At 48.0% G+C, this 27437-nt stretch overlaps 1 pseudogene and 4 gene segments (V, D, J or C); all 5 read left to right on the top strand.

Moving 5' to 3' along the window:
* The first annotated feature begins 380 nt into the window (after positions 1–380).
* LOC130851826 (T cell receptor beta variable 6-4-like) lies at positions 381–901 on the top strand. The segment is given in 2 exon segments: positions 381–429; positions 516–901. Coding segments are annotated over 2 exon segments (435 nt in total).
* Positions 902–7279: 6378 nt separating this feature from the next.
* On the top strand, positions 7280–7846 carry LOC130851825 (T cell receptor beta variable 5-1-like). The segment is given in 2 exon segments: positions 7280–7328; positions 7443–7846. Coding segments are annotated over 2 exon segments (453 nt in total).
* Positions 7847–10992: 3146 nt separating this feature from the next.
* LOC130851824 (T cell receptor beta variable 6-2-like) lies at positions 10993–11484 on the top strand. The segment is given in 2 exon segments: positions 10993–11041; positions 11129–11484. Coding segments are annotated over 2 exon segments (405 nt in total).
* A 6459-nt stretch (positions 11485–17943) lies between these two features.
* On the top strand, positions 17944–18526 carry LOC130851823 (T cell receptor beta variable 5-1-like; annotated as a pseudogene).
* Positions 18527–20775: 2249 nt separating this feature from the next.
* LOC130851822 (T cell receptor beta variable 6-4-like) lies at positions 20776–21335 on the top strand. The segment is given in 2 exon segments: positions 20776–20863; positions 20950–21335. Coding segments are annotated over 2 exon segments (435 nt in total).
* Positions 21336–27437: the final 6102 nt, after the last annotated feature.

Here is a 27437-nt window from a genome sequence, read left to right as displayed (position 1 = left end):
AAGAGCAGTAGGAAGCCATAAGGATTTTCCCCGAGATTCCAAACTGTATAAATATGTAGATAAATAAAACGAATATGTGCATTAATGAAGAATTAACTCTGGGATAAAATACACATAAAGTAAAAACCGTTTTACTGAAAGTTAAAAGAACTTGTAAGGCTATGTCCATTCCGAGGGAGGCCTTCTTCCTGTTCTAAGCCATTCACTGTAGGTTCCTGTTTGATTTGAGCCTCTGAAGGAAGGGGTGTGGCCTCCTGTGTGACAGGTTGGCTCTGGGGCCTGGCAGGGACAGGGACACCTCAGAGAGCCTCCCTGCAGAGCCCGCTCCCCTCTCAGCAACACACAGACACAGAGGACCCTCCGCCTGCCCCACCCCCACCATGAGCACCTGCCTCCTGTGCTGTGTGGCCTTCTGTCTCCTGCAGGCAGGTGAGTCCCGGGGGGCAGGGGCCCTTTAGGGTCACGGCACTAAGGCTTCCCCTGTGGCTACAACATCAGCTTCTCCTTCTGCACAGGTCCAGTGAACGCTGGTGTCACTCAGGACCCAAAATTCCAGGTCCTGAGAACAGGACTGAACATGACACTGAAATGTACCCAGGATCTGAACCACAATGCTATGTACTGGTACCGACAAGACCTGGGACACGGGCTGAGGCTGATCCATTACTCAACTACCACTGGGACCACTAGCGAAGGAGACGTCCCCGAGGGGTACAGTGTCTCCAGACCAAAACCTGAGAGCTTCCCTCTCACGCTGGAGTCCGCCAGCCCCTCCCAGACATCTGTGTACCTCTGTGCCAGCAGTGACTCCACGGTGCTGCACGGCCACCTCCTCTCTGCACAAAAACACAGGGGAGGCCCTGCACCCTGGGTCTCAGCGGAGCCCTTTGCAGACTCCTAGCACCTGGAGCCTGGGATCCTCTGGGGTGACCTCCCTGCAGTGTGACCTGTATTGTGTAGGATCTCACCGACTCAGACCTGATTCCAGGGCCACATGGACATGTGTCCAGTGGCCTCTGTCTTTCCTCTGAGAAGAAAGCTGCGTCCCCAGCTCTGACTCCTAGCCATCAGCCTGAGCCTGAATCCTCCAGGAGGGAACATCAGTGGTAAATCACATACATCTAGATCCTCTTGCCTCTCCCTGGGCACCTCATTGCTGTTGCTTTGGAAGGTTCTCCCCCAGTCTGGCCCTCATGAGGTCTGTGCTCTCATCCACCTTTCCTGGATGGGGCAGGTCTCCTCTCCCACCTCCAAGGCCTCAGTTCCCGGACCCTACCTACTCCAGCCTTGCTGCTCCTCCTTCATCGGGGTCATGTCTGTCATGGTCTGAGTGCAGGTTGGAATAGAATTTCCAGACATAAGGCAGAATGTAAAGAAGATAGAATTGATTAGAGAGAAGGGATGCTGCTAGAACAGCAGGCTGACTTCCTGGGAGCCAGGGAGAGTCAACGATGAGCATGGGTGGCTTGTGTGGTATTACAGCCAGAGAACAGAGGGACTAGTGGGTCACCTGTTGAGTGGGAAGGGTCTGCATGTTTCCAATGTGCAGAGTGGGAGAAGCAGGGGACCACGACCTTCCCTCATACGGGATGGGAAAGGAGCCAGGCGTGTCCTTGGGAAGTTGAGGTTGCGGTGGTTGCTGTGGGACGGTGATAAGGATCCCGTCTTCTCTGTTCCGGTGATGTTGACCCTTTGAGTTTATCTTGTTCTTTGTCCTTGGAGCTCACCACAATGTCCCTTCCCATGACACAGGGAACCTTGCAAAGAGGCCTGTCTAAGGCTCTTCTTTGAGCAAGCTGTCCAGGGTCTTAAAGAAATAATGACAATTTCAGTTAATTATTAATCATCCAAAAGTCCTTGGGAGTCTACCTGGGGCAGGAGAGACAGGCTGGCTGTGTGTTCTCCACCTCTGCCCTATTTTAGCATCCTCCCTAACTAGGCCAGGTCTGTACCATCTCCCTCATCCAGATTTCCTAGAAGTCAAAGAAGTTTCTCCATGACCACATTCTTTTCTCTTAAAAATCAAAATCACAAATCCGCTAGGGTACGTGTTTGTGTCCCCATTTAGGAAAAACAAAGTAAAAGCAAACAAAATAAGATGAACATACAAAAACACAGTGCAAAAGGCAAGTAGTGAAATAGTTGCTAATTTAAACACAGTCTATGTGTATTAAATCTGGACAAGGAGAAAATCCTGGTTACCACCCATAGACCGCATGGGGGCGCTGTGGAACTACCGAGCTCCAGAAGTTTCTGTGGCAGAGCTAGCAGTTGCCTGGGACCAGGGAGGTTAAGAAACAGCCTTGGTTGGTGCTTTTACCTTTGGAAGCCTTAACAGCATAGACACTACTTTGCAGGCGGGCTGTCCCAGCTGGGAGCCATGACCTTCAACTATGCACGGAGGAGGGAGTTTCTGAGGTTACAAGGGACAGTGAAGGGGGTGGAGCTGGGAGGGCACAGGGACAGGGAGAGAAACTTCTGCGTCATAGGAAAAGGAAAGGATTGTGGGGATGGGCATGTGGCCTAAACCCATCCTTTCCAAGAGGAGCCCAGTCCAGGCCACATGTCACATAGAAGCTTTTGCAGGACAAAGCAGGGTTCCTGGGTCAGCTGACCTGGAAAGGGAGGCCAGGCTCATGGGAACCAGCAGAGACAATGACATCAGAGCAGTGACGTCACCACCTAACCTCCAATCAGAGAAAGGATGCCCAGAACTTCAGCTCCCAGACAACCAGAGCTCTGAACCAAGACACGCCTGCCCAGCTCTGCCGCTTCCTGCCATGGGCTCCAGCCTCCTCTGCTGGGTGGCTCTGTGTCTCCTGGCAGCAGGTAGGTTCTTGGTACAGGCAGGCATCTCTGTTCTAAGCCTGACAGTACCTGAATCCAAGGCACCTTCGGGCTCTCTCCCGTGTTCTTTCTCCAGCCCCTGTGTCCTTCCCTCACAGGCCCAGTGGATTCTGGAGTCACCCAAACACCAAGATACCTCATGAAAGCAAGAGGACACCAAGTGATGCTGAGATGTTCGCCTATGTGAGGGCACCGCAGTGTATCTTGGTACCAACAGGCCTTGAGGGAAGGTCCTCAGTTCCTCTTTGAGTTTTATGAAACTATGCAAAGAGCCAAAGGCAACTTCCCAGATCGATTCTCCGCACAACAGTTCCGGGACTCTCACTCTGAGATGAATGTGAGCTCCTTGGAGCTGAGGGACTCGGCCCTGTACCTCTGTGCCAGCAGGTTGGCACAGCCCTGCTGAGTCAGCAGGGTTCTGTGCACAAACCTCCCTTCCCCAGTGGGGAGCAACCTCAGAGCTGACAGCTGCATGAGAGCCCAGGGACTGCAGTGGGAAAGGAAAATGACTGAGGGCGCTGTAAGCGGCCGTGGGCTCTGGTGCCGCTCAGGGGAGGGACAAGAGGTCAAGAAGATGTGTTCAGAGGATGGGCTGCATCAACAGGTTCCCTCCTACACGACCTTCTTGGCTGGTACTTGAAGCTACCAGAGGTGAGGAAGAGTTTGTCATTTCATAATTGGTGGCCTATTTTGTGAAAGAGAGAGTCCATTTGTGGAGCAAAGTTACTTGATCAATATGTGATTCTAATATCATCATATGCATTTGCTTTATATAATTAGGGGAAAGAATTGAAGATTTGGTGAAAGTCTAGGGCAAGGATTATGATTAAGGTGGTTGAGAAGGGAGCTAGAGCTACAACATGAGTAAAACTGTGGTCTGTGTAACATGATCTCTTTTCTTCTCCCTCCCAAGGTCGCCAGTACCAGAAAATATTCAGCCAGGCCTCATAACACCCAGCATCACCTAGGGACTGGTCCAGAAGAGGTCATCACTACCCAGATGATGTGATGATGGTGTGAGAAACCTGGAGATGGTGCTGACTTCTTCCTTCTTAACCTCTCACCCCTGGCCTGCCTCCTCGGGACAAAGCTGAGTGCCCCCCACACACAGATGAGGGCAGGCCTCCCCTGATTATAAACAGGCAAAGCACCAAAGATCAATTCTGCTTCCCTGGGATCACTTTTTAACACTTCATCACCCTGATTCTTTTCACTTCAAAGTATCACTTCTTCGCTCCCTCAGGATGCGTCTTCCTCTGTGACCAAACATCTCTTTGCAAAACTCCCAAAATACAGATGCCTTTTCAACCCTCTGCATGTGCTCTTGCTCTTGCCATGGCCTAAAGGAATCTCTCTCCTCCCCAGACTTGACCAGGTACTACCCACCTTTAAACACTAGCTCAGACGTGTCTTCCACTTTGCTTCTTATCCTGACTTTTCAGGGTGCTATACTGTTGACTTATTTGTTCAGGCCAACATAATAAAATGCAACAGACTATGTGGCTTATACAACAGACATTTGTTTCTCACAGTTTTGAGGGCCTGAAACCCAAGATCCAGGTGCTACGGTTGGTTTCTGGAGAGAACTCAGTTCCTGGTTTGGAGACAGCTGCCTGCTCCCTGTGTCCTCACATGGCCTCTCCTCTGGGCTTTACAGAGAAAGAGCTCTCTGGTGTCACCTCCTCTTCTTCTAAGGACACCAGTCATGTTGTGTTAGAATCCCAGCCTTATAATATTGTTTACCCTCAACTACCTCCCTCCAGGCCCTAAGTCCAGATACAGTCACACTGGGGGTTAGGACTTCAACACATGAATTTGGGGGAGACACAAGTCCATCTATAGAAACTCCCTTCCTCTCTTTACTTTCATAGGAAAAGCCAAGCTATAAGGATATAATTCTTACTCTTTGAGACTTGTGAAATGAGTGAATTAATGCCCACTTACATAGAGCTGCATGCAGTATTTTATTTTCCCAGCACAACTCAGACATTTATTCTAGAGTATGAAACTCTGGACCCAAGCCCAGTGTTCCAGTTTGTGGGAATATTTTAACATTTCCTTTTCTGGCTTTGCTGATGTCAGTGTAAAGTTTTATCTGAGTATTTCATATGCAGCCCTCTTCCAAACCAAGTACACTTGCTAATCTAGGTCCCTGTGAGTTAGTTTAAAGTGATAATGGAAAGGTAACCTAGTGTGGTTTAAAGAAAAAGTGCATGTTTTCTAGTTCAACGTGGATTTGAATGCAAAGTGCCACTCTCTTGAAATGTCCCAAATCACTCTGAACTGTAACAATCTCAGAAGTTGGGGTTGGGATGTTTTCAATTTCTTCTTTGCACTTGTCTGTATTGTTGATTTACAATGTTGTGTTAGTTTCTGGTGTACAGCTCAGTGATTCTCACACACACACACACACACACAAGAATGAGTCAAAAATTATCCTCACTCCAGTTTTAGTAAAACTACTATAAATTGTACAGACAAAGTGTGGATAATATATATATATACACACACACATATATATGTATATATACTTCTCCAGATTCCTTTCTCTTCTAGATTATTACAAACTAATGAATGTGGTTCCCTGTGCTATGCAGTAGGTCCTTGTTTTTTATCTGTTTGATATATAGTAGGGCATATACACTAATCACAATCTCCGAATTTGTCCCTCCCCACATTTCCCCTTTGGGAACCATACGTTTCTTTCCTATGTCTGTTGGTCTATTTCTGTTTTATACGTAAGTTCAGTTTGATCTTTTTGTGTGTGTGTTTTACATATAAGTGATATACTATGATATTTGGCTTTCACTGCCTAGTTTATTTCATTAGGATGATAATCTCTAGATCCATTCATGTTACTGCAAATGGCATTATTTCATTGTTTTTCCTGGCTGAGTAATATTCTTTTACATACACATACCAGTTCTCTATGCATTTATCTGTCAATGGACATGTAGGTTGCTTCCTTGTCTCAGCTATTGCATAGTGCCACTATGAACACTGTGATGCATGTATCTTTTTGAATTGAAGTTTTGTCCAGATTTATGCCCAGGAGTCAGATTACAGGATCATATGATAACACTATTTTTAGTTTTTTAAGGAACCTTCGTACTGTTCTCATACTGGCCGTACAATTTTCATTCCCACCAGCAGTGTAAGAGAGGTCCTTTCTCTCTACATCCTTTCCAACATGTATTATCTGAAGAATTTTTGATGATGGTTATTGGGCCCGATATGAGATGATATCTCATTGTAGTTGTGATTTGCATCGCTCTGATGATTAGTGATGGTGAGCATCTTTTCATGTGCCTTTTGACCATGTGATTTCTCTGTAGAATTGTCTAAGTTTTTGCTGACAGCATGGTTATTGCACGATTTTATAATTTCAGAAATAAATGGGTTCATCTATATATATATCGTCCGTATACAAACAGTACCTAGAATTTGGTAATACTAATTTTAAATATAAAATCTGGAAATATGTGGATGTGATTACTGAGAAGGAGCTATGGGATACCTGCTTCCAGGCTGGTTTCCCTTGAGGTCACCAGAGTGTTTATTTTTACACCCACACCTTTCCATCTCAGAATTCTACCCTCATTGCAGTGGTGCAGCAAGTGTTTCCTCCTTCATCGAAATGTTGGATCATACAGTCTTTTAATTCCAGAGCCTAAGACTGGATTTGAAGTTGAACCATAAGTCAGCCAAGCTGAAAAGGTAGAGAACGTGTGTGTGTGTGTGTGTGTGTGTGTGTGGAAGGGGTTGCAGGTGGTGCTTGTGGGGAATTTCTATTCTTGATTTAGAAGGATGGTGCAGATCTAGGAGGCTGTGGACCATTGGCCACGTGGAGGTGCTGTGGGCCCACGGTACTCAAGGTGCCCTGGGAGGGGCTGAGAGTCACCCAGGAGAGGGCAGCTTAAGGGAATCTGGGCTCCATGCCTGCCTCAGGGAGCTGGTGAGGGTTCTCAGAGTGGCCCTGGGACATGAGGCGCCAGCACAGACCCCTCACTGCCCAGGTGAGTAGAGATGTGTCTGGAGCTTCAGGATGCACCAGGAGGCCGTGTCCCAGAGCCTGCACGGGAAGTGGGGGTGACTGGGTTGTGGTGGCTGGTGATGGCTGGGTGATGAGTGTCAGGCAGGAGCAGGCAGAGGAGAACAAGGTGAGTTGTGGGCACCTGGGGACGTGGGGATTGTGCTCCCCTCACACCACCCTTTGCTGAGGGGCTGTGCAGGACAGGGAATGGCATAGAGGAGCCGGGCCTGGGTCCTGCCAAGGGGTACAGTGGACCGGGAGGCAGCCTGCAGGGCCGTCAGAGCAGTGACATCATAGGCAGATGCTCCTATCAGGGAAACAGGAGGCTCAGCGCTTTAGACCCCTCACCCCAGGAAACCTGCCCCGAGGTAGGGCTTGTCTTGGGCTCCTGAGGCTGCCATGGGCTCCAGGCTCCTCTGCTGTGTGGCTCTTTGTTTCCTGGGAGCAGGTGAGTCCAGCTTCTGATATGCCTCTGCCATCCTCGAGGTAGAAGCTGACAAGGGCTGAGCAGGAGGCGTCCCCTGTGCTCTGCCCTCAGCCTCCTCTGTCTCCACTCCAACAGGCCCGGTGGATTCTGGAGTCACTCAGACCCCAAAATACCTGATCAAGTCAAGACAACAGCAAGTGACCCTGAGATGTTCTCCTGTCTCTGGACATCTCTACGTGTCCTGGTACCAACAGCTCCTCGGCCAGGGCCCTCAGTTCCTTGTTCAGTATTACGACAGGCAAGTGAGAGACAAAGGAAACCTCCCAGAAGGATTCTCAGGTCAACAGTTCAGTGACTCTAGCTCTCAGCTGAACTTGAGCTCCTTGGAGCTGCCGGACTCGGCCCTGTATCTCTGTGCCAGCAGCCAAGACACAGCCCTGCAGAAGCAGCTGCCTCTGGTACAAAAACACTCCTGCCCCAGCTCAGGAAGTGGCCGCGAGGTTGCCAGCTGTCAGTGTGCCAGGCCCTGGTCTTCGTAAAGGGGACAGCCCTTCTCAGGGTTTTATGGTCTCTTTTTAGGCTCACAAAAGCTATGCATGATAAGTATTACATTGTCTGATTATACATGTGAGTTATGAAATATAAGAGCTCATATTTATAACTGTCAGAACAAGGAATCAGACTGAAGTTTCTTCTCACCCCCTGTGGTCCCTGCCCCCATCTGTCCTTCCATAGTACATATATATGCAGACATTCACACATGCTTTAAAGAAATTGGCTCACATAGTGGCAAAGGCTGAAAAGTCGAAAACCTGCAAGCTCACCCGGTGGTACTAGAGCCCCAGGGAGAGCTGATGGATAAGTTCGAATGCTGAGGAACTGATGTCCCAGTGAAGACCATCAGCTGGACAGTCCTCTCTCACCTGGGGGAGGATCAGTCTTTTTGTTCCATTCATGTCTTCAGATGGTTGGTTGAGGCCCACTGACACCGTGGAAGGTCATCTGCTTTCCTAAGTAAACTATGAATCTAATCTAATATTAAAGTCTAATGATTTCACATGTTAATCTCTTCCTAAAACACCCTCACAGGAACACCCAATATAGTGTTTAACTAAATACCTGTGGCCCTGTGAAGTCGACACAATACATTAGCCATAGCACCAACCTGCAGGGCTGTATAAGAATTTGGTGACCATGAAGTACCTGGCACCTAGCAGGACCCTGGATTTCTTGACTCCCTTGCTAATCTCTGACAGCCTCTGCATTCGTTTCCTAGGGGCAGTGGTAGACAAAGACACACTTTGCCCTGAAACCCTATAGTTGAGGACGACAGAAGTCGCAGGAAAAATTATTTATGCCAATGATTCATTACATGAAATAACAAGAGCTTGTAACATCCATGCATCCTGAGGTATTTTAAAGCCTACGTTATTGATGTGTGAATTATAGTTCAGCCACAAACAATGTGGAGCGTAGGGGCCCTGAGCCACCGCCAACCCCGCAGACAAAAATTTCTGTATCACCTCACAGTCAACCCGCTGCATCCACGATTCCACATGTGCAGATTCAAGCAACCACAATTGTGTAGTACTGCAGTATGTGTTTAGTAAAAATCCATGTATAAGAGGACCCACACAGTTCAAACGTGGGTGGTTCAAGGGTCAACTGTATATACAATAAATATTACACCCGGTATAATGGACACATCACTCATTTGGATCAATATATATGTATAAACTCACATAACATCCACCCCATGAAGATACAGAACCTTTCCTTCACCAGAAAGTTCCCTCATGCCCCTTTCCCATGCCTCTCTCCTTCCTGACAACCAACAATATGATTTCTGTTGCTACAGATGTTTTTGCTCAGACATCTTTTTAGTGAAAATGTAAGTTCCCTACCCATTAAAACAGTTCCTCTTTAGCACACAGCTAAATATTCCAGACAGTAGCGTGCTGCTGGAAGTATTATGGTTAGAGAAATGCTTGAAGTCACGTGAGACACCAAATTCACGTAAGGGGCAGTTCTATGTGGAGGTGGACACTTTTATAAACTAACCATCAAAGGTCTTTCTAGCGGGTACAAGATGTTTTTAGAAAATTTATTTATTTACTTCCATAAATTTCTTTTCTCAGGATCCCTTTCCTTGAAATCATATTCTAATAATATTTTGGCAAAAAGCCATCATCTCCTAGGAAATTATGTTGAGATCCCATGAGACACACACAGCAAGTCCTCATGGTCACACATGGCTTGCTGGGGCTGAGCAGACAACAGGCAGTAGCGACTTTGGTGAGAAATCATTTTCTATCAGCAGAATGGATGCCTTTGCTTTGATCTCAACTATCCAAGCCACAGGCCTTGAGCTGGAGAGGCCCCATTTCCCTTCTGATCTTGCTGGACCCTCAGTCATCGGTGCTGTGTGTCCGTCTTTCTCCTGGAGCACAGAAGGTCTGAGCACCAAGGTGGAACCACTGGTGGGCTAGCCAGGCCCCAGTTCATGGCTTGTTGCTGTGGTGACAACATCAGGCTCCTTCACTGTTTCTGACTTTAGTTTCAGTGTCTTTGTCTCCCAGGCCCCAGGGATGCTTAGTCACCAAGACCCCAGACATGTGACCATGCTCCAGGGAAACCAGCAGGTCACCACAGGTCCACCCTCATGGACTCAGGACCAGCTGCATAATTTACAAGGCCTGTAGTTCAAAAATTATTAACAATGGGAACATCACCACAGCAGAGCATTGCAGGAAGGATGGGGTCCTTGTAAGTGTGAGGTTGTGTGCAACATGATACAGTTTGGGGCTCTGTGATATTTGTTACCCAATTCAATGCAGCCAGGCTTCAGAGAGAGGTGTCCCCAAGGAATGGATGTCCCGTGTAAAAATAGAGCATATTTTATTTACCTGGAGTCTGCCATCTCTCCTCACATCCCTCCCACATCTGTATGCCTTTGTGCTGACATGTCATCCACAGTGCTGGGCCATCTTCTCGCCACAAAGAAAGGTGGGTCACAGGCGTGAGGTGGTTCTCCTGCTGCCCCCCCCCCCACCCCCAGACATGGGAAGCCCAGGCTCCAGTGACCACGCAGGAGCTGCAGCTGCATTGGGCAGGAGCCCTGGCTTTGGATGAATTGGTAAGAAATAGAGACAAAGGATTCCTCACATGTGGATGCGCCCGCCCTGAGGTTGGGGAACCAGATACCAGAAGGATCACCGTAGGTGGAAGGAGGCGACCAGGATTGTGGTCAATTCCACAAAGCAGAAATGGACGCTTGAAGAGCATTTGGGACGCGAGTCATAGAGGGCAGCAGGAGGTCGTAAGGATTTTCCCCAAGATTCACATCTACAGAAACGTGTAGATAAATAAACTGAATAAGCATATTGATGAAGAATTCTCTCTGGGATAAATTACACATAAAGTTACAAACTGTTTTAGAGAAAGGTTAAAAGAACTTGTAAGACTGGCTGCTGATCCGAGGAATGCCTTCTTCCTGTTCTAAGCTGCTCACTGTAGATTCCTGTTTGATTTGAGCCTCAGGGGAAGGGGCGTGGCCCCCTGTGTGAAGGGTTGGCTCTGGGGCCTGGCAGGGACAGGGACATCTCTGAATGACTCCCTGCAGAGCCCCTCTCCCCTCTCAGCAACACACAGACACAGAGGACCCTCCGCCTGCCCCACCCCCACCATGAGCACCTGCCTCCTGTGCTGTGTGGCCTTCTGTCTCCTGCAGGCAGGTGAGTCCCGGGGGGCAGGGGCCCCTTAGGGTCACGGCACTAAGCCTTTCCTCTGTGGCCACAGCATCAGCTTCTCCTTCTGCACAGGCCCAGTGAACGCTGGTGTCACTCAGGACCCAAAATTCCAGGTGATGAGGACAGGACAGAACATGACACTGAAATGTACCCAGGATCTGGACCACAGCTATATGTACTGGTACCGACAAGACCTGGGACACGGGCTGAGGCTGATCCATTACTCAGCTGGCACTAGGACCACCAGCAAAGGAGATGTCCCCGAGGGGTACAGCGTCTCCAGACCAAACCTTGAGAACTTCCCTCTCACGCTGGAGACTGCCACCCCCTCCCAGACATCTGTGTACTTCTGTGCCAGCAGTTACTCCACGGTGCTGCATGGCCACCTCCTCTCTGCACAAAAACACAGGGCAGGCCTTGCACCTTAAGACTAAGTGGAGCCCTTTGCAGACTCCTAGCATCTGGAGCCTGGGATCCTCTGGGGTCACATCTGTGCAGGGTAATCCTTATTGTGTGCGATCTCAGCCAGCCCAGACCTGACCCCAGGGCCTCGTGGGCATGTGTCCACCGTCACTCTGTCTTTCATCTGCAGCCCCACCCCCACTCCTGTGAACAGAAAGATGGGTCTCCAGCTCTGACTCCTAGCCATCAGCCTGAGCCTGAGACCTCTAGGAGGAAACATCATTGGTAAATCACATGCATGTAGGCCCTCTTCTCTCTCCATGGGCACCTCATTGCTGTTTCTCTGGAAGGTTCTCCCCCAGCCGGGCCCTCAGGACATCTCTGCTCTCGCCCACCTTTCCCAGATGGGGCAGGTTTCCTCTCCCCACCTCCCTGGCGTCAGCTCCCCGGCCCTCCCTACTGCAGCCTCGCTGCTCCGTCCTCATCGGGGTCATCTCTGTCATGGTCTGAGCACAGGCGGAAAAGAATTTCCAGACAGAAGGCAGATAAAGAAGATACGATTTATTAACGAGAAGGGACGCTGCTAGAACGGCAGGCCGACTTCCTGGGAGCCCGGGAGAGTCGACGATGAGCATAGGTGGCTTGTGTGGTGTGACAGCCAGGGAGCAGAGGGACTAGCGGGTCACCTGCTGAGTGGGTGGGGTCTGCATGTTTCCAATGTGCAGAGTGGGAGAAGCAGGGGACCACGACCTTCCCTCCTACGGGATGGGAAAGGAGCCAGGCGTGTGCTTGGGAAGATGAGGTTGCGGTGGTTGCTGTGGGACAGTGATTAGGGTCCCGTCCTCTCTGTTCTAGTGATGTCGGCCCTTTGATTTTTTCTTGTTCTTTGTCCTTGGAGCTCACCACAATGTCCCTTCCCACGACACAGGGAACCTTACAAGAGGCCTGTGTAAATGGTCTTCTGTGAGCAAGCTGTCCAAGATCTTCAAAGGAAAATCAATTTCAGCTAATTATTAATCATCCAAAAGCCCTTGGGAGTCCATCTGCAGGACGAGAGACAGGCTGTCTCCGTGTGTTCCGCACCTCTGCGCGTTTTTAGTATCTCGCCTAACCTAGGCCAGGTCTGTACCATCTTCCTCATCAAGATGTTCTAAAAGCCAACACAGTTTCTCCATGGCTAGAATCTTTTCTCTTAAAATGCAAAATCACCAATCAGTTAGGGTACGTGTTTGTGTCCCCATTTAGGAAAAGGCAAAGTAAAACAAAACAAACATATAGAAACACAGTGCAATAGGCAAATAGTTTCAAATTTAAACACACTTGATGAGTATTAAATCTGGACAAACCCCGTGTTCCCACACATAGACCACACAGGGTGCTGTGGAACAGCCCAACTCCATAAGTTTCAGGGTCAAAACTAGCAATTTCCTGGGACCGGGAAGGTTAAGAAACAGCCTTGGTCAGTGTTTTTACCTTTGGAAGGCTTCATAGCATAGACACTAATTTGCAGACTTGCTGTCCCAGCTGGGAGCCATGACCTTCAACTATGCACAGATGAGGGAGTTTCTGAGGTTACAAGGGACAGTGAAGGGGGCCGAGCTGGGAGGGCACAGGGCCAGGGAGAGAAACTTGTGCCTCACAGGAAAAGCAAAGGCGTGTGGGGATGGGCATGTGGCCTATACCCAGCCTCGCCGAGACCAGCCCATTCCAGCCCCCATGTCACATAAGAGGCTTTGCAGGACAAAGCAGGGTTCCTAGATGAGCTGACCTGGAACGGGAGGCCAGGCTCATGGGAACCAGCAGAGACAATGACATCAGAGCAGTGATGTCACCACCTAACCTCCAATCAGAGAAAGGATGCCCAGAACTTCAGCTCCCAGACAACCAGAGCTCTGAACCAAGACACGCCTGCCCAGCTCTGCCGCTTCCTACCATGGGCTCCAGTCTCCTCTGCTGGGTGGCTCTGTGTCTCCTGGCAGCAGGTAGGTTCTTGGTACAGGCATGGCAACTGTGTTCTAAGCCTGACAGTGCCTGAATCCAAGGCACCTTCGGGCTCTCTCCTGTGTTCTTTCTCCAACCCCTATGTCCTTCCCAAACAGGCCCAGTGGATTCTGGAGTCACCCAAACACCAAGATACCTCATGAAAGCAAGAGGACACCAAGTGATGCTGAGATGGTCCCCTGTGTTAGGGCACCGCAGTGTATCTTGGTACCAACAGGTCCTGAGGGAAGGTCCTCAGTTCCTCTTTGAGTTTTATTAAACTATGCAAAGAGCCAAAGGCAACTTCCCAGATCGATCTCAGCACAACAGTTCCAGGACTCTCACTCTGAGCTGAATGTGAGCTCCTTGGAGCTGAGGGACTCTGCCCTGTACCTCTGTGCCAGCAGGTTGGCACAGCGCTGCTGAGTCAGCAGGGTTCTGTGCACAAACCTCCCTGCCCCAGTGGGGAGCAACCTCAGAGCTGACAGCTGCATGAGAGCCCAGGGACTGCAGTGGGAAAGGAAAATGCCTGAGGGTGCTGGAAAGCAGCCATGTGCTCTGGTGCCACTCAGGGGAGGGACAAGAGGTCAAGAAGATGTGTTCAGAGGATGGGCTGCATCAACAGGTTCCCTCCTACACGACCTTCTTGGCTGGTACTTGAAGCTACCAGGGGTGAGGAAGAGTTTGTGATTTCATAATTGGTGGACTCTTTTGTGAAAGAGAGAGTCCATTTGTGGAGCAAAGTTACTTGATCAATATGTGATTCTAATATCATCATATGCATTTGCTTTCTATAATTTAGGGGAAAGAATTGAAGATTTGGTGAAAGTCTAGGGCAAGGATTATGATTAAGATGGTTGAGAAGGGAGCTAGAGCTACAACATGAGTAAAACTGTGGTCCTTGTAACATGATCTCTTTTCTTCTCCCTCCCAAGGTCGCCAGTACCAGAAAATATTCAGCCAGGCCTCATAACACCCAGCATCACCAAGGGGCTGGTCCAGAAGAGGTCATCACTACCCAGATGATGTGATGATGGTGTGAGAAACCTGGAGATGGTGCTGACTTCTTCCTTCTTAACCTCTCACCCCTGGCCTGCCTCCTCGGGACAAAGCTGAGTGCCCCCCACACACAGATGAGGGCAGGCCTCCCCTGATTATAAACAGGCAAAGCACCAAAGATCAATTCTGCTTCCCTGGGATCACTTTTTAACACTTCATCACCCTGATTCTTTTCACTTCAAAGTATCACTTCTTCGCTCCCTCAGGATGCGTCTTCCTCTGTGACCAAACATCTCTTTGCAAAACTCCCAAAATACAGATGCCTTTTCAACCCTCTGCATGTGCTCTTGCTCTTGCCATGGCCTAAAGGAATCTCTCTCCTCCCCAGACTTGACCAGGTACTACCCACCTTTAAACACTAGCTCAGACGTGTCTTCCACTTTGCTTCTTATCCTGACGTTTCAGGGTGCTACACTGTTGACTTATTTGCTCAGGCCAACATAATAAAATGCAACAGACTATGTGGCTTATACAACAGACATTTGTTTCTCACAGTTTTGAGGGCCTGAAACCCAAGATCCAGGTGCTACGGTTGGTTTCTGGAGAGAACTCAGTTCCTGGTTTGGAGACAGCTGCCTGCTCCCTGTGTCCTCACATGGCCTCTCCTCTGGGCTTTGCAGAGAAAGAGCTCTACGGTGTCACCTCCTCTACTTCTAAGGACACCAGTCATGTTGTGTTAGAATCCCAGCCTTATAATATTGTTTACGCTTAACTACCTCCCTCCGGGCCCTAAGTCCAGATACAGTCACACTGGGGGTTAGGACTTCAACACATGAATTTGAGGGAGACACAAGTCCATCTATAGAAACTCCCTTCCTCTCTTTACTTTCATAGGAAAAGCCAAGGTATAAGGATATCATTCTTACTCCTTGATACTTGTGAAATGAGTGAATTAATGCCCACCTACATAGAGCTGCATGGAGTATTTTATTTTCCCAGCACAAGTCAGACATTTATTCTAGAGTATGAAACTCTGCACCCAAGCCCAGGCTTCCAGTTTGTGGGAATATTTTAACATTTCCTTTTCTGGCTTTGCTGATGTCAATGTAAAGTTTTATCTGAGTATTCCATATGCAGCCCTCTTCCAAACCAAGTACACTTGCTAATTTAGGTCCCTGTGAGTTAGTTTAAAGTGATAATGGAAAGGTAACCTAGTGAGGTTTAAAGAAATCGTGCATGTTTTCTAGTTTAATGTGGATTTGAATGCAAAGTGCCACTCTCTTGAAATTTCCCAAATCTCTCCAAATTGTAACAATCTCAGAAGTTGGGGTTGGGATGTTTTCAGTTTCTTCTTTGCATTTGTCTATATAATTGATTTACAATGTTGTGTTAGTTTCCAGTGTACAGTTTAGTGATTCTCACACACACACACACACACACACACACACACACACACACACACACACACGATGAGCCAAAAATTATCCTGAATCCAGTTATATTAAAACTTTTATAAATTCTACAGGCAGAATATGGATAATATATATACACACATATATGTATATATGTATTTGTACTTCTCCAGATTCATTTCTCTCATGGATTATTAGAAACTTCGGAATATGGTTCCCTGTGCTATACAGTAGGTCCTTGTTGTTTATCCACTTGATATATAGTAGGGCACATACACTAATCACAATCTCCTGATTTGTCCCTCCCCACATTTCCCCTTTGGGAACCATACGTTGCTTTTCTATGTCTGTTGGTCTATTTCTGTTTTATATATAAGTTCATTTTTATCTTTGTGTGTGTGTGTGTTTTACATATAAGTGAAATATTATGATATTTGGTTTTCTCTGTCCAGTTTATCTCATTAGCATCATAACCTCTAGATCCATCCATGTTACTGAAAATGGCATTATTTCATTCTTTTTCCTGGCTGAGTAATATTCTTTTGCATACATATGCCACTTCTCTTTCCATTCTTCTGTCAGTGGACATTTAGGTTGCTTTCATGTCTCGGCTCTTGTACATAGTGCCACTATGAACATTGGGATGCATGTATCTTTCTGAATTAGAGTTTTCTCCAGACTTATGCCCAGGAGTTGGATTACAGGATCATATGGTAACACTATTTTTAGTTTTTTAAGGAACCTCCATACTCATTGTGACTGTACAATTTTCATTCCCACCAACAGTGTAAGAGAGTTCCTTTCTCTCTACATCCTTTGCAGCATTTATTATGTGAAGAATTTTTGTTGATGGTTATTGGGCCCGATATGAGATATCTCATTGTAGTTGTGATTTGCATCGCTCTGATAATTAGTGACGTTGAGCACCTTTTCATGTCCCTTTTGATCGCGCGATTTCTTTGTAGAATTGTCTGTTTAGGTTTTTGCTGACACCATTGTTTATTTCACGATGTTATAATTTCAGAAATAAATGGGTTCATATATATATATATATATATATATGTGTATATATATATATCGTCTGTATACAAACACTACCTAGAATTTGGTAAAACTAATTTTAAATATAAAATCTGGAAATATGTGGATGTGATTACTGAGAAGGAGCTATGGGATACCTGCTTCCAGGCTGGCTTCCCTTGAGGTCATCAGAGTGTTTTCTTTACTTTATTTTTCCATCTCAGCATCCTACCTTCATTGAGTGGTGCAGCAAGTGTTTCCTCCTTCATCGAAATGGAGGATAATACAGTCTTTGCCCTCCACAGGCTAAGACTGGATTTGAAGAGAAACTCTATGTCAGCAAGGCTGGGAGGCAGAGAACGTGTGTGTGTGTGTGTGTGTGTGTGTGTGTGTGTGTGTGTGGAAGGGGTTGCAGGTGGTGCTTGTGGGGAATTTCTATTCTTGATTTAGAAAGACGGTGCAGATCCATGAGGCTGCGGACCATTGGCCACGTGGAGGCTCTGTGGGCCCACGGTACTCAAGGTGCCCTGGGAGGGGCTGAGTCACCCAGGAGAGGGCAGCTTAAGGGAACCTGGGCTCCATGCCTGCCTCAGGGAGCTGGTGTGAGTTCTCAGAGTGGCCCTGGGACATGAGGCGCCAGCACAGACCCCTCACTGCCAAGGTGAGTAGAGATGTGTCTGGAGCTTCAGGATGCACCAGGAGGCCATGTCCCAGAGCCTGCACGGGAAGTGGGGGTGAAGGGGTTGGGGTGGCTGGTGATGGCTGGGTGATTAGTATCAGGCAGAGGCAGGCAGAGGAGAACAAGTGGTGTTGTGGGCACCCGGGGACGTGGGGACGGTGCTCCTCTCATACCACCCTTTGCTGAGGGGCTGTGCAGGACAGGGAATGGCATAGAGGAGCCGGCCCTGGGTCCTGTCAAGGGGCACAGTGGACCGGGAGGCAGCCTGCAGGGCCGTCAGAGCAGTGACATCATAGGCAGATGCTCCTATCAGGGAAACAGGAGGTTCAGTGCTTTAGACCACTCACCCCAGGAGACCCACCCCGAGGTAGGGCTTGTCTTGGGTTCCTGAGGCTGCCATGGGCTCCAGGCTCCTGTGCTCTGTGGCTCTTTGTCTCCTGGGGGCAGGTGAGTCCTGGCCACAGCGTGGGAGCTTCTGATAAGCCTATGCCATCCCCGAGATACAAGCTGACGAGGGCTGAGCAGGAGGCGTCCCTTGTGCTCTGCCCTCAGCCTCCTCTGTCTCCTCCCCAACAGGCCCGGTGGATTCTGGAGTCACTCAGACCCCAAAATACCTGATCAAGTCAAGACAACAGCAGGTGACCCTGAGATGTTCCCCTGTCTCTGGGCATCGCTCCGTGTCCTGGTACCAACAGCCCCTGGGCCAGGGCCCTCAGTTCCTTGTTCAGTATTACCGCGGGGAGGAGACAGAAAAAGGAAACCTCCCAGAACGATTCTCAGGTCAACAGTTCAGTGACTCTATCTCTGCTGAACCTGAGCTCCTTGGAGCTGCCGGACTCGGCCCTGTATCTCTGTGCCAGCAGCCAAGACACAGCCCTGCAGGATCAGCTTCCTCCGGTACAAAAACACTGCTGCCCCAGCTCAGGAAGTGGCCGCGAGGGTGCCAGCTGCCAGGTAACCAAGCCCAGGCCCTGGTAAAGCGGACAGCCCTCTGCAGATATTCTTTCTGTATGATATGCTTTAATGCTTACATGGATTATATAGCAGAGGTATTATTTTCATTCTTTATCCATATGAAGTAAAGCGCCTTGTCCAGATCTCATTTTTTATAAGTGTAAGAGCAAGGAATGAGACTTGTCAGTCTTCAACTGCTATGGTTCCCGCCCCCAAGGAACTGACCAGCATAAAATGTGTGTGTGTGTGTGTGTGTGTGTGTGTGTGTATTTGATTTAAAGCAATTGGCTCACATAGTTGTTAAGGCTGATATGTCTAAAATATGCCAGCTGGCCTAGCGGTGCTAGAGACCCAGGTGAGCTGATATAACTTCAAAGGCTGTTTGGCAGGAAGAGCTGATGTTCGAGTGGAGGCCGTTAGATGGACAGTTCTCTCTTATCTGGGGGAGGATCAGTCGTTTTGTTCCATTCATGACTTCAACTGATTGGAGGTCCCCATATATTATGGAAGGTCATCTGCTTTACTAGCTGAATTATTCATCGATTCTACTATTAAAATCTACCTATTCACATGTTAATCTCTTGCGAAAACAGCCTCACAGGAGCACCTAGAATAGTCTTAACTGAATAGCTGCGGCCCAGTCCAGTTGACATATTAAATTAGCCATGACACCACCCTGCAGGGCTGCGTAAGAAGTTGGTAAGCATGAAGTACCTGGCAGGTAGCAGGACTCCGGATTTCTTGACTTCCTTTGCTAACCTCTGACAGCCTCTTCCACGTTTCTAGGAGCAAAGGTGGATATGGGCACATTTGCCAATAGCAGAGGACTTCAGAAGTCAAAGAAATGTGACTATTTAAGCCTGATGTTCATCACGTGGAAACACAAGAGCACGTGAGATAGGTCCCTCCTCGGGCATTTTTAAAGCCAGTTTATTGAAACATGAAGTATAGTCCATGCTTGAACAATGTGGAGTTTAGGGACCCTGAGCCACCCGCAAACCTGAAGTCAAAAATGTGTGTATAACTTCACAGTCAACCACCTGTTTCCACTATTCCACATCCTCGGATTGAACCCCCTTGATTGTGTAGTACTCTAATATGTGTAATAAAACATCCACACATAGGAGGACCCACACCTATGTCGTTCAAGGGTCCACGGTATCTACAGTAAACATCACCCACTGTGCAATGGGCAGGTCAATGGTTTTGATCCATCTATCCAGCATCTATCTATCTAGCATCTATCTATCTATCTATCCCCATGTAAATCCACCCCAATAAGATATAGACTCTTTCCAGCACCAGAAACTTCCCTTTCCCATGACTCTCTCCGTCCCTGACAGCCAAGGATATGCTTCCTAGTGTAGCTATAGATTTGTTTTGCTCAGGCATCTTTTTAGTGAACAGTTAAGGTCTCTACACATTAAAAGTATTCCTTTTCAGCACACTGCTAAATACTTCAAACAGCAGGTGCTCCTGGAGACTGTATTAGTGAAAGCAGTGCTTGAAACCATGTGAGACATAATGTCCACTTCACAGACAAGCCTATCTGGAGATGGATGCTTTCATAACATGACTATCAAAAGGTCCTCCCAGCTGGCACAAGCTGTTTCTGTAAAATTTATGGACTCACTTTCATACATTCCTTTTCTCATGCACTCATTCCCTGACATCATTTTCTAATGATATTTGGACAAGAAGTCATCATCTCCTAGGAAATCATTTGAGATCCCGTGAGCCAGGAGCCCCGCCTATCAGTAAGTTGATAAGAAGTAGAACCAAACGACTCCTCACATGTGGATGCGCCTGCCCTGAGGTTGGGGAACCAGATACCAGAAGAATCACCATAAGTGGAAGGACGCGACCAGGATTATGGTCAGTTCAACAGAGTAGAAACGGACACTTGAGGGGATTTGGGACCCATGAGACACAAAGAGCAGTAGGAAGCCATAAGGATTTTCCCCGAGATTCCAAACTGTATAAATATGTAGATAAATAAAACGAATATGTGCATTAATGAAGAATTAACTCTGGGATAAAATACACATAAAGTAAAAACCGTTTTACTGAAAGTTAAAAGAACTTGTAAGGCTATGTCCATTCCGAGGGAGGCCTTCTTCCTGTTCTAAGCCATTCACTGTAGGTTCCTGTTTGATTTGAGCCTCTGAAGGAAGGGGTGTGGCCTCCTGTGTGACAGGTTGGCTCTGGGGCCTGGCAGGGACAGGGACACCTCAGAGAGCCTCCCTGCAGAGCCCGCTCCCCTCTCAGCAACACACAGACACAGAGGACCTTCCACCTGCCCCACCCCCACCATGAGCACCTGCCTCCTGTGCTGTGTGGCCTTCTGTCTCCTGCAGGCAGGTGAGTCCCAGGGGGCAGGGGCCCTTTAGGGTCACGGCACTAAGGCTTCCCCTGTGGCTACAACATCAGCTTCTCCTTCTGCACAGGCCCAGTGAACGTTGGTGTCACTCAGGACCCAAAATTCCAGGTCCTGAGAACAGGACTGAACATGACACTGAAATGTACCCAGGATCTGAACCACAACACTATGTACTGGTACCGACAAGACCTGGGACACGGGCTGAGGCTGATCCATTACTCAACTACCACTGGGACCACTAACGAAGGAGACATCCCCGAGGGGTACAGCGTCTCCAGAGCAAACCTCAAGAACTTCCCTCTCACACTGGTGTCTGCCACCCCCTCCCAGACATCTGTGTACTTCTGTGCCAGCAGTGACTCCACGGCGCTGCACAGCCACCTCCTCTCTGCACAAAAACACAGGGGAGGCCCTGCACCCTGGGTCTCAGCGGAGCCCTTTGCAGACTCCTAGCACCTGGAGCCTGGGATCCTCTGGGGTGACCTCCCTGCAGTGTGACCTGTATTGTGTAGGATCTCACCGACCCAGACCTGATTCCAGGGCCACATGGACATGTGTCCAGTGGCCTCTGTCTTTCCTCTGAGAAGAAAGCTGCGTCCCCAGCTCTGACTCCTAGCCATCAGCCTGAGCCTGAATCCTCCAGGAGGGAACATCAGTGGTAAATCACATACATCTAGATCCTCTTGTCTCTCCCTGGGCGCCTCATTGCTGTTGCTTTGGAAGGTTCTCCCCCAGTCTGGCCCTCATGAGGTCTGTGTTCTCATCCACCTTTCCTGGATGGGGCAGGTCTCCTCTCCCACCTCCAAGGCCTCAGTTCTCGGACCCTACCTACTCCAGCCTTGCTGCTCCTCCTTCATCGGGGTCATGTCTGTCATGGTCTGAGTGCAGGTTGGAATAGAATTTCCAGACATAAGGCAGAATGTAAAGAAGATAGAATTGATTAGAGAGAAGGGATGCTGCTAGAACAGCGGGCTGACTTCTTGGGAGCGAGGGAGAGTCGACGATGAGCATGGGTGGCTTGTGTGGTGTTACAGCCAGAGAACAGAGGGACTAGTGGGTCACCTGTTGAGTGGGAAGGGTCTGCATGTTTCCAATGTGCAGAGTGGGAGAAGCAGGGGACCACGACCTTCCCTCATACGGGATGGGAAAGGAGCCAGGCGTGTCCTTGGGAAGTTGAGGTTGCGGTGGTTGCTGTGGGACGGTGATAAGGATCCCGTCTTCTCTGTTCCGGTGATGTTGACCCTTTGAGTTTATCTTGTTCTTTGCCCTTGGAGCTCACCACAATGTCCCTTCCCATGACACAGGGAACCTTGCAAAGAGACCTGTCTAAGGCTCTTCGTTGCGCAAGCTGTCCAGGGTCTTAAAGAAATAATGACAAATTCAGTTAATTATTAATCATCCAAAAGTCCTTGGGAGTCTACCTGGGGCAGGAGAGACAGGCTGGCTGTGTGTTCTCCACCTCTGCCCTATTTTAGCATCTTCCCTAACTAGGCCAGCTCTGTACCATCTCCCTCATACAGATTTCCTAGAAGTCAAAGAAGTTTCTCCATGACCACATTCTTTTCTCTTAAAAATCAAAATCACAAATCCGCTAGGGTACGTGTTTGTGTCCCCATTTAGGAAAAACAAAGTAAAAGCAAACAAAATAAGATGAACATACAAAAACACAGTGCAAAAGGCAAGTAGTGAAATAGTTGCTAATTTAAACACATTCTATGTGTATTAAAGCTGGACAAGGACAAAATCCTGGTTACCACCCACAGACCGCATGGGGGTGCTGTGGAATTACCGAGCTCCAGAAGTTTCTGTGGCAGAGCTAGCAGTTGCCTGGGACCAGGGAGGTTAAGAAACAGCCTTGGTTGGTGCTTTTACCTTTGGAAGCCTTAACAGCATAGACACTACCTTGCAGGCGTGCTGTACCAGCTGGGAGCCATGACCTTCAACTGTGCACGGAGGAGGGAGTCTCTGAGGTTACAAGGGACAGTGAAGGGGGTGGAGCTGGGAGGGCACAGGGACAGGGAGAGAAACTTCTGCGTCATAGGAAAAGGAAAGGATAGTGGGGATGGGCATGTGGCCTAAACCCATCCTTTCCAAGAGGAGCCCAGTCCAGGCCACATGTCCATAGAAGCTTTTGCAGGACAAAGCAGGGTTCCTGGGTCAGCTGACCTGGAAAGGGAGGCCAGGCTCATGGGAACCAGCAGAGACAATGACATCAGAGCAGTGACGTCACCACCTAACCTCCAATCAGAGAAAGGATGCCCAGAACTTCAGCTCCCAGACAACCAGAGCTCTGAACCAAGACACGCCTGCCCAGCTCTGCCGCTTCCTGCCATGGGCTCCAGCCTCCTCTGCTGGGTGGCTCTGTGTCTCCTGGCAGCAGGTAGGTTCTTGGTACAGGCAGGCATCTCTGTTCTAAGCCTGACAGTACCTGAATCCAAGGCACCTTCGGGCTCTCTCCCGTGTTCTTTCTCCAGCCCCTGTGTCCTTCCCTCACAGGCCCAGTGGATTCTGGAGTCACCCAAACACCAAGATACCTCATGAAAGCAAGAGGACACCAAGTGATGCTGAGATGTTCGCCTATGTGAGGGCACCGCAGTGTATCTTGGTACCAACAGGCCTTGAGGGAAGGTCCTCAGTTCCTCTTTGAGTTTTATGAAACTATGCAAAGAGCCAAAGGCAACTTCCCAGATCGATTCTCCGCACAACAGTTCCGGGACTCTCACTCTGAGATGAATGTGAGCTCCTTGGAGCTGAGGGACTCGGCCCTGTACCTCTGTGCCAGCAGCTTGGCACAGCCCTGCTGAGTCAGCAGGGTTCTGTGCACAAACCTCCCTGCCCCAGTGGGGAGCAACCTCAGAGCTGACAGCTGCATGAGAGCCCAGGGACTGCAGTGGGAAAGGAAAATGACTGAGGGCGCTGTAAGCGGTCGTGGGCTCTGGTGCCACTCAGGGGAGGGACAAGAGGTCAAGAAGATGTGTTCAGAGGATGGGCTGCATCAACAGGTTCCCTCCTACACGACCTTCTTGGCTGGTACTTGAAGCTACCAGAGGTGAGGAAGAGTTTGTGATTTCATAATTGGTGGCCTATTTTGTGAAAGAGAGAGTCCATTTGTGGAGCAAAGTTACTTGATCAATATGTGATTCTAATATCATCATATGCATTTGCTTTATATAATTAGGGGAAAGAATTGAAGATTTGGTGAAAGTCTAGGGCAAGGATTATGATTAAGGTGGTTGAGAAGGGAGCTAGAGCTACAACATGAGTAAAACTGTGGTCTGTGTAACATGATCTCTTTTCTTCTCCCTCCCAAGGTCGCCAGTACCAGAAAATATTCAGCCAGGCCTCATAACACCCAGCATCACCTAGGGACTGGTCCAGAAGAGGTCATCACTACCCAGATGATGTGATGATGGTGTGAGAAACCTGGAGATGGTGCTGACTTCTTCCTTCTTAACCTCTCACCCCTGGCCTGCCTCCTCGGGACAAAGCTGAGTGCCCCCCACACACAGATGAGGGCAGGCCTCCCCTGATTATAAACAGGCAAAGCACCAAAGATCAATTCTGCTTCCCTGGGATCACTTTTTAACACTTCATCACCCTGATTCTTTTCACTTCAAAGTATCACTTCTTCGCTCCCTCAGGATGCGTCTTCCTCTGTGACCAAACATCTCTTTGCAAAACTCCCAAAATACAGATGCCTTTTCAACCCTCTGCATGTGCTCTTGCTCTTGCCATGGCCTAAAGGAATCTCTCTCCTCCCCAGACTTGACCAGGTACTACCCACCTTTAAACACTAGCTCAGACGTGTCTTCCACTTTGCTTCTTATCCTGACTTTTCAGGGTGCTACACTGTTGACTTATTTGTTCAGGCCAACATAATAAAATGCAACAGACTATGTGGCTTATACAACAGACATTTGTTTCTCACAGTTTTGAGGGCCTGAAACCCAAGATCCAGGTGCTACGGTTGGTTTCTGGAGAGAACTCAGTTCCTGGTTTGGAGACAGCTGCCTGCTCCCTGTGTCCTCACATGGCCTCTCCTCTGGGCTTTACAGAGAAAGAGCTCTCTGGTGTCACCTCCTCTTCTTCTAAGGACACCAGTCATGTTGTGTTAGAATCCCAGCCTTATAATATTGTTTACCCTCAACTACCTCCCTCCAGGCCCTAAGTCCAGATACAGTCACACTGGGGGTTAGGACTTCAACACATGAATTTGGGGGAGACAGGGGTCCACCTATAGAAACTCCCTTCCTCTCTTTACTTTCATAGGAAAAGCCAAGCTATAAGAATATAATTCTTACTCTTTCAGCCTTGTGAAATGAGTGAATTAATGCCCACTTACATAGAGCTGCATGCAGTATTTTATTTTCCCAGCACAACTCAGACATTTATTCTAGAGTATGAAACACTGGACCCAAGCCCAGGCTTCCAGTTTGTGGGAATATTTTAACATTTTCTTTTCTGCCTATGTTGATGTCAGTGTAAAGGCTTATCTGCATATCCATATTCAGCCCTCTTTCAATCTGTGTACATTTGTTAATCTAGTTCCCTGTGAGTTAGTTTAAAGTGATAATGGAAAGGTAACCTAGTGAGGTTTAAAGAAATCGTGCATGTTTTCTAGTTCAACGTGGATTTGAATGCAAAGTGCCACTCTCTTGAAATCTCCCAAATCTCTCCGAATTGTAACAATCTCAGAAGTTGGGGTTGGGATGTTTTCAGTTTCTTCTTTGCATTTGTCTGTATAATTGATTTACAATGTTGTGTTAGTTTCCAGTGTACAGTTTAGTGATTCTCACACACACACACACACACACACACACACACACACACACGATGAGTCAAAAATTATCCTGAGTCCGGTTATATTAAAACTTCTATAAATTCTACAGGCAGAGTGTGGATAATATATATACACACATATATGTATATATGTATTTGTACTTCTCCAGATTCATTTCTCTCATGGATTATTACAAACTTCGGAATATGGTTCCCTGTGCTATACAGTAGGTCCTTGTTGTTTATCCACTTGATATATAGCAGGGCACATGCACTAATCACAATCTCCTGATTTGTCCCTCCCCACATTTCCCCTTTGGGAACCATACGTTGCTTTTCTATGTCTGTTGGTCTATTTCTGTTTTATATATAAGTTCATTTTTATCTTTGTGTGTGTGTGTGTTTTACATATAAGTGAAATATTATGATATTTGGTTTTCTCTGTCCAGTTTATTTCATTAGCATCATAACCTCTAGATCCATCCATGTTACTGAAAATGGCATTATTTCATTCTTTTTCCTGGCTGAGTAATATTCTTTTGCATACATATGCCACTTCTCTCTCCATTTTTCTGTCAGTGGACATTTAGGTTGCTTTCATGTCTCGGCTCTTGTACATAGTGCCACTATGAACATTGGGATGCATGTATCTTTCTGAATTAGAGTTTCCTCCAGACTTATGCCCAGGAGTTGGATTACAGGATCATATGGTAACACTATTTTTAGTTTTTTAAGGAACCTCCATACTCATTGTGGCTGTACAATTTTCATTCCCACCAACAGTGTAAGAGAGTTCCTTTCTCTCTACATCCTTTGCAGCATTTATTATGTGAAGAATTTTTGTTGATGGTTATTGGGCCCGATGTGAGATATCTCATTGTAGTTGTGATTTGCATCGCTCTGATAATTAGTGACGTTGAGCACCTTTTCATGTGCCTTTTGATCGCGCGATTTCTTTGTAGAATTGTCTGTTTAGGTTTTTGCTGACACCATTGTTTATTTCACGATGTTATAATTTCAGAAATAAATGGGTTCATATATATATATATATATCGTCTGTATACAAACACTACCTAGAATTTGGTAATACTAATTTTAAATATAAAATCTGGAAATATGTGGATGTGATTACTGAGAAGGAGCTATGGGATACCTGCTTCCAGGCTGGCTTCCCTTGAGGTCATCAGAGTGTTTTCTTTACTTTATTTTTCCATCTCAGCATCCTACCTTCATTGAGTGGTGCAGCAAGTGTTTCCTCCTTCATCGAAACGAAGGATAATACAGTCTTTGCCGTCCACAGGCTAAGACTGGATTTGAAGAGAAACTCTATGTCAGCAAGGCTGGGAGGCAGAGAACGTGTGTGTGTGTGTGTGTGTGTGTGTGTGTGTGTGTGTGTGTGGAAGGGGTTGCAGGTGGTGCTTGTGGGGAATTTCTATTTTTGATTTAGAAAGATGGTGCAGATCCATGAGGCTACAGACCATTGGCCACGTGGAGGCGCTGTGGGCCCACGGTACTCAAGGTGCCCTGGGAGGGGCTGAGTCACCCAGGAGAGGGCAGCTTAAGGGAACCTGGACTCCATGCCTGCCTCAGGGAGCTGGTGTGAGTTCTCAGAGTGGCCCTGGGACATGAGGCGCCAGCACAGACCCCTCACTGCCAAGGTGAGTAGAGATGTGTCTGGAGCTTCAGGATGCACCAGGAGGCCATGTCCCAGAGCCTGCACGGGAAGTGGGGGTGAAGGGGTTGGGGTGGCTGGTGATGGCTGGGTGATTAGTATCA

Source organism: Hippopotamus amphibius, chromosome 4 (assembly GCF_030028045.1).
Source record: "Hippopotamus amphibius kiboko isolate mHipAmp2 chromosome 4, mHipAmp2.hap2, whole genome shotgun sequence".
NCBI lineage: Eukaryota > Metazoa > Chordata > Mammalia > Artiodactyla > Hippopotamidae > Hippopotamus > Hippopotamus amphibius.
Note: the sequence above shows the minus strand (reverse complement) of the source record. Positions and strands in the feature narration are given on the sequence as shown.